This window comes from Heptranchias perlo, chromosome 19 (genome assembly GCF_035084215.1).
Source record: "Heptranchias perlo isolate sHepPer1 chromosome 19, sHepPer1.hap1, whole genome shotgun sequence".
In the NCBI taxonomy this organism is placed as follows: Eukaryota; Metazoa; Chordata; class Chondrichthyes; order Hexanchiformes; family Hexanchidae; genus Heptranchias; species Heptranchias perlo.
The window spans coordinates 10,528,637-10,542,595 of record NC_090343.1 but is presented as its reverse complement, the minus strand read 5'-3'; the positions used below and the strand labels follow the sequence as shown (position 1 = coordinate 10,542,595).

Here is a 13,959-nt window from a genome sequence, read left to right as displayed (position 1 = left end):
AAGGACAATTAAGGATGGGCAATAAATGCTGGCCTTGCCCACATCCCATGAATGAATTAAATTTTTTAAAATCTAATCCACTACAACACAGTGCTTGTGAGGAATTGAAGGTTCCCCCTTACTATTTTCAGATGCATTCATCCTGCCTGCAGTCTAATATTTGTGCTGTACATTCTGAATCCTTTGAAGACGAGCCTCTGAACAACTTCAGACAGCAGCAGCGAAGGCACGAGCTGTGAAAATGGACAATTTTTCACTCCCAATAGCCATTTCTATTCTCTTATTCACTCTTCAATCAAAGTCTTCTACTTTTTGATGTACTTGTTGTGACAGAGCTTGGCTCCCAAATGTATTTAATCTGGAAGATTTCCAAGAATTCTGACACATTATAAAAAGCATGCTGCTCAAGCTTTTTACCCTGGGGGCAGGAATTACTCTACCATATGTTTCTTTTATTCCTATTTCTTTCATGATATTTTAAAATCTTTTTTTTTCATCTTTCATTCATGAAAGGAATGGGCTTGCTGTGGCAACGGATAGATTACCTGCTTGGTAGGGTCTTCATTCTTTGATACACTGTAGGGATATGGCTATGCGTTCATGTGCCTAGGCCATACATCTGGCATTCCCTCCCTCTGTCTCGCCACCTTTCCTCCTTTAAGACGCACCTTAAAACCTACCTCTTTGACCAAGCTTTTGGTCACCTGTCCTAATATCTCCTTATGTGGCATGGTGCCAAATTTTGTTTAATAACGCTGTTGGACAGCACCTTGGGACATTTTGCTACATTAAAGGCATTATACAAAATGCACTTCGTTGTTGTAGGTTCTGGGAAAGCATATGCTAAACACACATGAAAATGTTAAAGACACTGCAGATAGGTGGTACTCCGAGGTCTCCTAGTCTTGTGTCGTATAATGCCCCCAGATTTGAGCAATTGCATTAGTTCCTTTCAATTTGAAGTTACATTAGGGTGGAAGGGTCAGATTGTGATGTGTGGGGAATGCATAGGGTTTGAGAGGGTAGACGTAGAGAAAATGTTTCCACTAGTGGGGTGAGTGCAAAACTCGAGGTCTTAGATATAAAATAGTCGCTAATAAATCCAATTGGGTAAAGAAGTTTCCCCTGAATTCCCTAAGAGTGGTAAGAATGTGAAACACGCTACCACAAGGAATAGTTGAGGCAAATAGCATAGATACATTTAAGGGGAAGCTAGATAAGCATGAGGGAGCAAGGAATAGAAGGGTATCCTGATAGGGTTAGATGAAGTAGGGAGGGAAGAGGCTTGTGTGGTGCATAACGCCAGCATAGACCATTTGGGCCAAATGGCCTGTTTCGGTGCTGTAGTTTCGATGTAACTCAATACTTCCCCTTCAGAATGCCAAATGAAATATGGCTGTTCTACAGTGAGGGACTACAGTTCACTAACTACCAGTTAAAACCACTGCTAACGAACAGTGAATTAGCCATGCTAGAAATAAACTCCCATTCGATGAGGTTTGAACAGTGGATACGTAAATATCTGAAGAACTAAATTAAGATCCTCATTAGGAAATAGTCAAAGCCCAACCAGGAATATTATCTAAATGTTTGAGCCTGAGATTTCTATCACCAATGAGGCTATTTCTGATCACCTCTTTGTCTGTTTTATTACCCACACCCCTGCTTTTTACCAACCCCACTACCCTCACCCTTCACCTTCTGGGAAAAGATTCCTCCCAGATCCTTCACTAATTCAGCCTCAAACTCCCAACTCCCTCTTCTCTGGCCCTCCACCCTTTACAATACCTTGTCCTTGACTTGCTGAACTGCTCCCTTGCCTCTGCCTTCAATGGCATCGTTCCCACCAAATCACTCACCATTACCCACCCCTGCGATTTCCTTTGATACAATCATCATCTTCATTCCCTTGTGCCTGAAGTTGCAAACTTGAGCATATCTGGCACATGACTGGTGCCGTCATTCATTATCAGAACTGGCTCGATCATATTAAGCATTATGGTGTCTCCTTCTCCTTAGCCAAATCCTACTACTCCTAGCAAGATTTTGAAGGAAGGACAACCCAAGGCTCTTTTATCTCCATGACAAACCACTTCTTTAAACCCCTTTTCCCTGCTCCCTCCACCCTCACCTCCCAATACTAGGTACATTGGGCTCATGGATTTCTTCTTCTCCAAGAGTGGAATCATCCATGCAGCATTCTCTGCCACCACCTCCCTGTTCTCCCGAGTAATCCTAAGTCAATCACATAAGAACATAAGAACATAAGAAATAGGAGCAGGAGTAGGCCAATCGGCCCCTTCGAGCCTGCTCCGCCATTCAATAAGATCATGGCTGATCTGATCCTAACCTCAAATCTAAATTCATGTCCAATTTCCTGCCCGCTCCCTGTAACCCCTAATTCCCTTTACTTCTAGGAAACTGTCTATTTCTGTTTTAAATTTATTTAATGATGTAGCTTCCACAGCTTCCTGGGGCAGCAAATTCCACAGACCTACTACCCTCTGAGTGAAGAAGTTTCTCCTCATCTCAGTTTTGAAAGAGCAGCCCCTTATTCTAAGATTATGCCCCCTAGTTCTAGTTTCACCCATCCTTGGGAACATCCTTACCGCATCCACCCGATCAAGCCCCTTCACAATCTTATATGTTTCAATAAGATCGCCTCTCATTCTTCTGAACTCCAATGAGTAGAGTCCCAATCTACTCAGCCTCTCCTCATATGTCCACCCCCTCATCCCCGGGATTAACCGAGTGAACCTTCTTTGTACTGCCTCGATAGCAAGTATGTCTTTTCTTAAGTATGGACACCAAAACTGTATGCAGTATTCCAGGTGCGGTCTCACCAATACCTTATATAACTGCAGCAATACCTCCCTGTTTTTATATTCTATCCCCCTAGCAATAAAAGCCAACATTCCGTTGGCCTTCTTGATCACCTGCCCAACTCACCTCTGATCCCCTATCCCTCTGCACATCTCTTCCATGAGACCAGCCACCTGCTCTCTCAATCCCCTCATCCTTGGGCCCTATGCTTGCCAACTTTGGTAAGGACTCCCTTTGCTTAGGCACTGTTCACACACCCCTCTGCCCCTTAAAATCTGCCTTCACCAACCCTCCTCAAAAAGCCCATCGTCCACTCATCCATCCTCTCCAAATTTTGCCCAATCTCTAATGACCTTTTCTAAGGTCTCTATGGCAACAGTTAGGAGTACTAAGCACCTCATAGTCTAGAGAGTGAAAAATCAAGTCAGTGTTTCAGCCCAGGATTGCTATCTGGAAAATATATTTTTGTAGAACGCTCACTATCTAGGCTCATGCATAAAGGATTGCCACTTGGGAACCAAATGGTGGTGCAAAATGTGCCGCAGAGAAAGTCCGTGCCATTAAAAAAGCAGAGAAAATGGGAAGAAAATAAATAAATAAAAAAGCAACCTATTTTAATGCATGAAATAAACAGAACCATAAATGTTTGCGGCTTGCACTCTAAGTAAATATTGCTGAATAGGAACATTTTTGTGATGTTGATAGCTCTGTAAAGGTTTACTGTATTATGCCTCTTGCAAAGAGGGATTACTACAGTAAATGATAATATTCAAAATGGGAGGTGAATCTAAAATAATAGCTAAAGCATGCCTTTTGATTTGAAGTCTGGGTATGAAGCTCCATTTTCCCCATTTTTAAATGCAAGGGGATCTCGCTACACGTATTGTGAACCTTCAGAACTGTGTCCAAGACCTACAGATGAATGATCAACGGAGTTGCTGAACAAAATCTCAATTTTGTAAGCAATTAAACTTCCATGAATGGCAGTGGGCTTGTGGCTCATGAATCACAACACCAGGGATAGGGAGGTAGAGTATCTCAGGGATACCCATCATGCAAACACATCTGAATTCAGCTGGCTGAGTTTCATCCGTTCTTGGCTCCTGTTGCGACGAACAGCAATCATGACGAATTCCATCTCATGAGAAGGGAAAAACCAGGTCCATATATTTCTTATCCTGCTCAAACTACGCCTCGTCTTGGTTGGCCTTAGGAGTCAAAAAATGTCTCACATTCCTGAATAGATGATGATGTACTAGTGATAGACAACTTGCAAGAGGAGAACAGTATTAAAAAAAACATATTTATTTTGTACACTCTCTAATACACTCAGAAGTTTGAATCTTTTCATCAATTCAAAATAGATGTTTTTCTTTCTTCCTGCAAAAGAAATATTAAGAACTGAATCTGTCCTGAAATCCTTTGATTTGTCAGTGCTCTTAAGTTGGTTTTGCAAGGCTCATTGGCACGTAAACATTTGAAGCAGCATGTTCACTTAAGTACTCTCCTCCCTTCTCTTCATAGTCAGCCAAAGTTATCCAGCCCTCAGCTTGATCCTTGTACTCAACAGCCCAATCACGTGCACCAAACCAGGTATCCAGCACAGGATTGGAAGCAATGGTCACCTGAAAGACATGAGGGGCCCATATCAATATACAATATTTCTGCTCATTAATCCCAATAAAGAAGAAGTGTCTCAAAGGGGAATGGTAACTTTATAAGTACTAATTAATGGTGATATATAGCTACCGGATCACCTCCCTTCTCTTCATAGTTTCCAGAAGATAAAACTGAACTTGGATGGCTCAGTGTTTGAGATGAACTCTTTTCACTTCCAAAGACTTGGCTTCCAAACTTGCTCATAATGATGAAACAAAAGCCTCATGCCTCTGCTTATTGTTAGGGTTTTAAGAAGAAAGGAGTCTGGGATAGTCTGAACCCAGTTCAGCAATAAGTCGGCAATCTCAATCACACCTAGGACTGGTTGACACAGAGACTGATTGCAATTATTATAAAAATGTTCCATTCCCAAGTACTAAAATCTCCCATCTTGATTAGCACAAAAAATCACCCCCTTTTCAAAAAAATACCGTGAATGAACACAGTTATACCACACATCAGAAATTCAATGCATTGTGCTACAGAGGACACAGATACATGTTCCTGATCTCAATCACACTACTAAAGAGATCACTTAGAAATCTGTCCACATCACGATGGAGAAGTTTTGAGCGGAAACCAAATGGCTGTCCAACAGCAAGGAAGAGGGGAAACAAAGGTAACTGCTATCCCGAGGTGCTCTCATGTATTTTCTGATGGCCAGCTATACAGACATAGGCATAGCCCTTGAAGCCTGTTCTCTCGGCTGGTGAAAATGCATAGCACGGGGAATCTAGACAAAAGGGAAGTAAAAGCCTCTGTGGAGATCTACATACCTTTCATTTTTGTTGCGCAAATACTGACCAAGCTCAGTGGGGTGCCGCTTGGTAACCAATCATAGAAATACATGCAAGTCATTGGCTACTCCCAGCTGCTTTTTTCACCACGGCCACTGCCTCTGAACCTCACTTACCCCATGGTATCTACGAACAGTGACGGACAGGAAAAGAACCTCTGGTCCATCCAGCCTGTCCCACACAATTGTGATACTTTGTGTACAGTTCCCATACAATCCATGCCCCATGGTGCCACCTGCTCAACTCCAACCAAAACAAAGAAGCTGTGACGGTAAGTAAACTGTTAATGCTGAGGAGAGAGTTATGGTGTCGATATATTGTCCTATGTGTTATAGCAAGGCGGCTAATAGATATGAAGTCAAAGTCTACATTGAGCCTATTCTTAAAAGTACAATACTGCTAAAAATTAGTAACATTTGAAAACTGGTTAAAGGTTTGTGTCCAGCAGTTGGAACGACATGCTCCCAATCAGGTACACACACAAGGAAAAGTATTCCTTTTGTAAAAATGGCAATCTAAAAGCAGCAGGTACATATCAAACTAATAGGCTTGGAAATCCTTGCGTTTAATTGCTGCTTAGGCCTGTGAAACAGGGGTGTTTGATGCCTGGCAATCAATTTCATCTGTGGACAATCAATTTCATCTGTGGAGATTGTTATTGTCACAGTGAAAAGTTACTCATACGATCGTATTGCCATAGTGTCTGTCCAAATAAACAATCTCATGTAACTCTTCAAAGATAGCAGGAGGTTCTCCCAGTGAACTGGCCAACATTTACCCTTCAATCAATACCATCAAAATCAAATTAACTGGTCATTCATCTCATCATTTGGACCTTGCTCTATGCATACTGGTTGCCAAGTTTGCCTACATAAGTGACTGCACCAGAGAAGTGGGCGAGAAGATGGCAGATGGAGTATAATGTGGGGAAATGTGAAATTATCCACTTTGGTAGGAAGAATAGAAAAGCAGAATATTTTTTAAAAGGCACGAGACTAAGAAATGTTGGTAGTCAGAGAGATTTGGGTGTCCTTGTACACGAATCACAGAAAGTTAACGTGCAGGTACAGCAAGCAATTAGGAAGGCAAATGGTATGTTGACCTTTATTGCAAGGGGGTTGGAGTACAAGAGTAAGGCGGTCTTGCTGGAATAATATAGGGCTCTGGTGAGACCACACCTGGAGTACTATGTACAGTTTTGGTCTCTTTACCTAAGGAAGGATATACTTGCCTTACAGAGGGTGCAACAAATGTTCACTAGATTGATTCCTAGGATGAGAGGGTTGTCCTATGAGGAGAAATTGAGTAGAATGGGCCTATATTCTCTGGAGTTTAGAAGAATGAGAGGTGATCTCATTGAAACGGATACAATTCTTAGAGGGCTTGACAGGGTAGATGCTGAGAGGCTGTTTCCCCTGGACTGGAGAGTCAAGAACTAGGGGCATAGTCTCAAGTTAAGGGGTCGGCCATTTAGGACTGAGATGAGGAAAAATGTCTTCACTCAGAGGATTGTGAATCTTTGGAATTCTCTACCCCAGAGGGATGTAGATGCTCAGTCATTGGGTATATACAAGGCTGATATCGATAGATTTTTGGACACTAAGAGAATCAAGGGATATGGGGATAGGACGGGAAAGTGGAGTTGAAATAGAAGATCAGCTATGATCTTATTGAATGGCGGAGCAGGCTCGAGGGGCCGTATGGCCTACTCCTGCTCCTATTTCTTATGGTCTTAAAGGTAATTCACTGGCTGCGAAGTGCTTTGGGATATCCTGAAGCCATGATGAGGTCTAAATTTAACTTAGCAAGAATTAATTCAGCCTTTTAGCTAGTCGGTGGGGTAGGGAAGAGTTACAAAGAAACAGTTCAGGAAAGCATGAAGGATATTTGTGAACTGCGGTATTGTTTTGTTTTTCTGTTTGCCTGTATTGGAAAATTTTAAATAAAAATTAATCTTTGATTTGCATGGGGGCTAAGGGACCCTATATACATTACTGGAGAATTCATTTTTTCAGATATTCACAGATCTGACAACCATAATGGATATAAAAGCAAGTTCATTCTTTCTTACGTACAACAGTCAAAGATGAATGATTTACCACAAGTGGCTACTGATGCCCAATTGCAATATTATTAGAGGGAATTAGATAAACGTTTGAAGAAATATATTAAAGAGTATAGAGAAGGAGCAGGGAAATGGGATTAGAGTAGTTGCTCCAGTGTAGGGCCTCCTTTTGTGCTAAAATTTCAATGATCTATGATTCTATGAGTAATAACTTAGATTAGAACCCAATGCACACTAACATTTTTGAAAAGTGGACTTCAGTGAAACCAAGTACCCCTGGATTAGACTACAGATTATATGTATGTATTATTCCATAATTGATTTTCCAGACCCACGTTAGTCCATTATAGTTGTCAGATCTGTGAATGTCTGAAAAAGTGAATTCTCCAGTAATGTATATAGGGTCCCTTAGCCCCCACGCAAATCAAAGATTAATTTTTATTTAAAATTTTCCAATATAGGCAAACAGAAAAACAAAATACAGCAGTTCACAAATATCCTTTATTTTCAATCCTTCATGCTTCCCCGAACTGTTTCTTTGTAGCTCTTCCCTACCCCACCGACTAGCTAAAAGGCTGAATTAGTTTTTGCTAAATTTCTGCATATGAAGCTTTTGAAAAATCATTGGTCATGGAATTAATAGAAAATGAGTTATCTGGAATGAAAACTACCTTAGCAAAAGAAAGCAGAAGGTGACACACTGAAAAGGGGGGCAAGTAACTAGTGGAGAGTCAGGGGTCTGGTTTGTATCCCATGCTGTAGGCACCATTCAATAATATGAAGGAAGGTCCTTCTAGCTTTTCTTTAAAATGTGCTGATGCCAACAAGCCAAGCGTCCAGTGAACTAGTCTAAGCGAGGATAGCACTGAAAAGGATTCATCTTGTCACCTTTCCACATTCAGAAATGTAGCACTGCCTTTACCTACCTTGTCAAAAACTTTTTCATATCAGTCATTACTGTACCCCTCTTCGCCACCCACCCCCCCAAATCCAGCTAAACATTACTTTGAATTCTGAGTACCTGGAAAGAGGATTGAAATGGCCTCATGGCAAGTAGCTCTCTCTCCATCCGAGTCTTTATCCCAGGATATAGGATGTTTCCACCAGTAAGGAATACATTTTGTACAAGTTCATTCTGCTGCTCTTTAGGATATCTACAGAATTAAAGCAAACTTATTTTTAGCACAAAAACCAAAAAAGTTAGCCCTTTTCTATACACTTTTTTAGTTCTTCTTCAGCCCAGCTCTCCACGGCCATGCCACACTCAATAATGGCAGTGGGACAGGTTGGCAGGCAGCCTGCTCCTGGACCTCGGCCAAGGTTGTTCTTCAACTGGCCGCCAGAAGGTATGCTTGGGTTAACTCATCTTGCAGTTCTCACCCCCTAGCTTGCCCAACCATATCTCAACTCATTTGACAGCGTGGCCGAGACCAGGAACTCATCATGTGGGGAATCACAGTGACAAATTTACATTGTAGAATTACATGCCCCTCTTTGCCCGTCTCAGCTGGATTTTAATGCACATCTCGGAAGTGAAAAGCCTACATTTTGGCCCACTGTTCTGTCTAGGTGCTTGTGGAGATATTTTAGCTGTTATACCTGTAAATCCCGGTTTATACAAGCTGAAGGAATGAATGAGGATGAACAAATTTTTAAAAAATATAACTTAGAAATGAATGCCAAGTCCTGGGTTATGTAATTGATGTCATTTCTGGATCAATGTCAACGAACGGAATGGACACCTAGCCAAGTAATTTCAGTCCCTTACCTGCAGATTCAATCTTCTGCTTATTCATAGGCACTTTTGCACTACTATAGGGCTGTCAACTCCTGATGCATGTGTCCTGTGCAGTTAAATGAGCTATGAAAAATAAACTCACCAGCCTCCATTCAGCCAAGAGCAGTGATGACCCATTTTTTCCCCTAGGTCTTTGAATTTGTATGCCGACCTTGATCGTCGAAATACATAGAGCCGACACAAAGCACCAGGGTGCTTGCATCAATATGTAAAATTGTAAGATGGTAGATGTATGATACTCTGGGCTGCTTGACTTACACCCTGATTATTTTTCAAAGTGACTTTTTTTTTTAAAATGTATCAGAAGAGCAATATATTGTCCAATGCCTCCACTCTGGTAGGCCTGATGTTTCACCTTTAAAGGCCTGGAGATTGTAAGAGGAAGAGAAGAAAACTGAGGGCAATAAGTTCTAAGGACCTGAGCTAGAATGGGTTAAAATAAGAGGCTGTACGATTAGTCTTGATTTCAACACGGTGAGGACACATATCTCTCCTTAACTGGCCAATGTGGGTAATTGGTGGCATGAACCCGCATTCCACCACTTCACGAAGAAGTTCACCAATGTAAACATTAGCTGTGCTGCTGGCCTTGTCATAACTCATCATTCACTAAGACAGTTATTGCAGAGATTGTGATAGAGGCATGGCAGAAGAGGAGGAAGTGCAGTTTATAGTTTTGGCCGTGAGTACCTTGGAAGTAAACGGGTTAGTCGCCAAATATGAGCAAACTGTTCAAAGAATCCTGAAGGACATACCTATCCAGGACATACTGCAGGGTTTCTGCTATCCCGGCCTGCTCTTCTCCTATCAAAGACGGCTGGAACAGAATTTCGGGAACTCGGATTCGCTCACTGCCCAGATGTAGCTGATGGTATTCGGCTAGGTTGAACATCTGTCCAATTGGCTGAATCAAAAGGTGGAATTTGTAAAAACAAAGCATTAATTATAGTGTATCATGAAATTATTATCCTTTCAATGAATTCACTAGTTCACATGGTACATATTTACTAAGCGCACAGCTCAGTGTCATGGCACATTGATACACTGATTTGATGCTGTTATGGGTTCTTCTACGACAATTTTTGACACATCAGATTTCTCAATCTCAAGCAAGCTACCTCAGATGTGAATAAACCGGGGAGTATAAATCTGAAAGATTAATGACTGCAAACGTCAATGAAACAGAGCAAGCCGTTCACTGGCATCTGCACAGAGAGCTGCCGTCAGCAAGAAAATGCTCAAAACTGCATGCAATCACTTGAAATTCGCAGTATATATGTAAAAATTTTGAGACATGTCTGATGTACTTTGGATGTCACACATCGTGACAAACACCAACAAATCATGGTTGTATTTTTTTTAAAGTGTACAAAAAGGGAAAGCCAAACATTTCCTGCTGGCTTTCCTGACCTTGAATAACTTGGGCTCTTCTCAAAAAGAGGAACCAAATAGCTATTAATCTAGAAAAACTTTCAAAAGGAACAGTAATTAGTCTCTCAATGATCACAGGATGCAGCTATTTAGACCACTTCCCCATAGGGACTGCCCGACCAGTGACCTTAAAGGAACATAGGAACTGCTAGACGGAAAAAGACTAAGGTCCATCTAGTTCGCCTTTTACCATCCTGGTAGTGGCCTGATACAACGATAATGGAGTTGCAATCATTGCAATCAATCTCTATCAATTAGTCTTGGACAGACCCAAACAGGATGCGAGGAAAACCCCAGTGGTGGAGAGCTATGCGAACTATAAGTCCAGTCACCTGTTCCTCCCAAGCATGCTACACTCACCACATCATGTCTCAAATTACCCATATGCTGTATCCCAAAATGTTATTTTCTGAAAGAAATCTCTCTCATTTGCATTTGAATGAATCAATACTAACTGCTTCTAACGTCTCCCCCGGGTACCCTGCTCCATAGATCGACTACTCACTCACTGAAATAATGTGTCCGCAGATTAAGTTTGAATTAACCCCCTTCGAGCGCAGGCCGTGTCCTCTGCTTCTACTGTTCTGGACAAGGTGAAATAGCTTGTCATGGTCAAATTAACAGCTAAACATCTGGACTATGCATCAGATCAAAAACACTGTACAGTTAGTTCAAGGCAGTAATCTTATCTTCATTAATCTATACATAAACAATCTGAAGCCCTCAATTAGATTACAGTTTGTGACTTAACATCCAGGTATCCATTGTTCGATATGTAACTTGCCAAAACTCCAAGAACGTACAGAAGGACTTTTTAATATGAAAATAAATTTCTCCACGCATATTTTTATTCTCAAACCATTGTGTTAGTGCTCTAGATTTTTGTTTGAAAACGTTAATGCAATGTAGCTATGTAGAATTGAGGGCTTCATCTTCACAGAGGGGCCGTCAGAAACTGTACCTGAACTACGTTGCTTTGTTTCCCAAAGTCACTCTGATATTCAGGAAAAAGCTGGTCCAGCTCATTCACCCCTTCCAAGTCATCCATTGACTGGTCACAACTCAGCACTTGATCCAGATCGGAAACCTGTTGACAATGCAATCATTACAAGTTGGAAATGAAGTACAGTACACCTTTGGGTAAAGGCTCTCAAACTCCCCTCCCCAACACCTCCAATTAATTTACCTTCCACCAAGCACAACCAGTACTGTATGGTTTATGCATTCTTAGTGTCAAGTACTACATGGGGGTAAAAAAAGGTAAGCATTGATATTTTGATACTGTGGAGGTTTTTCAGATTGATCAGGTAAAAGGTAAGAATTCACTCACATCTGGTACTGTGTATAAAATCAGCTAACTCAGCACGATTCAGGAATTCAATCTGGGACCGTCCTCATCTCTGCAGCTCAGTAATAGACCATGCTGTGCACTCACTCACTAGGGCATCAGGGGGAACCCACAACTTTAGCTTGATACACTAATGGTTTTCCCATGGCTTTGTTCATGGTGAATGGGGAGGGGAAATGCTGTATTACATTGTGGGCCCATTAAGCCCTGACAGCAACCGTCCTTCCACTTCCAGCAGAAATGGAAGTGCCCCCTATAGCAGGGTTTCTCTCTCTCCTCCTCCCTCCCACACTCAACACGGTGTGTCTCTTTCTCCCCACTCCCTTAAACAGGTCTTCCACTGTCAATGGGTTCTCGCTCCACCCCCAGAAGTATCCGCTCTCTCTTCTCACCAGCCGTACAAACAGGGTCTCTTCCACTCTTTTCTTCCTTCTCCTTCTGAAGTTGGTCCCGCTCTCTGTCCCAAATTCCAAGTGATTGTTTCTCTTCTTGCCCCTTCTTCAACCAGGTTCTGAAGAGTATCTCTCTCACTCTTCATCCCTCTCATGCTCTCTCCCTCAAGAGAGTATCTCTCTCCTTTACACATGCACTGGAACTCCAGCCATGTAGTGGCACTTGTGAATTGAAGTCTTTTATATCTGAGATGATAAGCATGCACGTGTACTTTGTTTGCTTACAATAGGGACCATGCACTGAGCCTCCAGATATGTGGAATATCGGAGGGGGGTTGTACACTGAGTGTAAGATATTCAGGGCAAGTTAGGAGGCGAGAACAGGGAAGTTGTTGGAGCCATATTTACGATTAAGTTTGTCACCATTTTTTTTGTGAGTTTTCCATGTATTTTTTATTCCATCTTTAGGAATATAAGTAGGGAGAGTGAGGAACTGTCACAGTGGCTGTATCTCAATTTTTTTAAACTGGAATTTGGATAGAATCATTTTTTGGTGGAATCTGATTGGGGAGAAAATTGAAATTGGTCAATAATAGAAGCAGAAAATAACCAATTGGAAAGGAGAAATCCTAGAGACTCAAACAATGAAACCAGAACTAGGGGCCATAAGTATACGATAGTCACCAATAAATCCAATGGGGAATTCAGAAGAAACTTCTTTACCCACAGAGTAGTTAGAACGTGGAACTCGATACCACAAGGAGTAGTTGAGGCAGCTAGCGTAGATGCATTTAAGGGGAAGCTAGATAAACACATGAGGGAGAAAGGAATAGAAGGATACGCTGATAGGGTTAGATGAAGTAGGGAGGGAGGAGCATAAACACCGGCATAGACCAGTTGGCTGAATGGCCTGTGTTTCTGTGCTGTACATTCTATGTAACACTTTGTAATGAGGAAAAGGAAAACTGACAGACTCAGTGGCCATGATGTAACCGATGGTCACAACAGACACGAAATTTTATTATAAATACTCATTTGCCTCTCCCTTTTCTTCGCTACATTTCCTTCGTAATCTCTCTTTTGCAAAATCAAAACAGAAAACTCTTACTTTATGATTAGTGAAGTTGGCAACTCCTGTGGGGGTAGATTTTTGACACTGTTGATATCATGGGAAATCTCAAACACCGGCAGCAAGAAATTTGGGGACAAACTCATGCATTTTACCTAAGCATGGTGCCACTGGCATTAGCACTGCTTCCTAATGGGTAGGTACTCACATTGGCAGGATGTGACTAGTGGAGTCCCGCATGGATCTGTCTTGGGGCCTCAATTATTCACAATATTTATTAACGACTTAGATGAAGGCATAAAATGTCTCATATCTAAGTTTGCCGATGACACAACGATTGGTGGCATTGTAAGCAGTGTAGATGGAAACATAAAATTACAAAGCGATATTGATAGATTAGGTGAATGGGCAAAACTGTGGCAAATGGAATTCAATGTAGACAAATGTGAGGTCATCCACTTTGGATCAAAAAAGGATAGAACAGGGTACTTTCTAAATGGTAAAAAGTTAAAAACAGTGGATGTCCAAAGGGACTTAGGGGTTCAGGTACATGATCATTGAAGTGTCATGAACAGGT

At 41.6% G+C, this 13,959-nt stretch overlaps 1 protein-coding gene across 1 annotated transcript in view; it reads right to left on the bottom strand.

The window, feature by feature from the left end:
• Nucleotides 1–4,107: 4,107 nt before the first annotated feature.
• actr5 (actin related protein 5) overlaps nucleotides 4,108–13,959 on the bottom strand; it is a 37,500-nt gene continuing 27,648 nt past the window's right edge. Inside the window, exons 6-9 of the mRNA XM_068000306.1 lie at nucleotides 11,535–11,660; nucleotides 9,898–10,046; nucleotides 8,366–8,498; nucleotides 4,108–4,448 (exon numbers count right to left, since the gene is read on the bottom strand). Of these exons, the coding sequence (XP_067856407.1) occupies nucleotides 4,263–4,448; nucleotides 8,366–8,498; nucleotides 9,898–10,046; nucleotides 11,535–11,660 (594 nt within the window). The 3' untranslated portion in view covers nucleotides 4,108–4,262. The remainder of the gene's footprint in view (nucleotides 4,449–8,365; nucleotides 8,499–9,897; nucleotides 10,047–11,534; nucleotides 11,661–13,959) is intronic.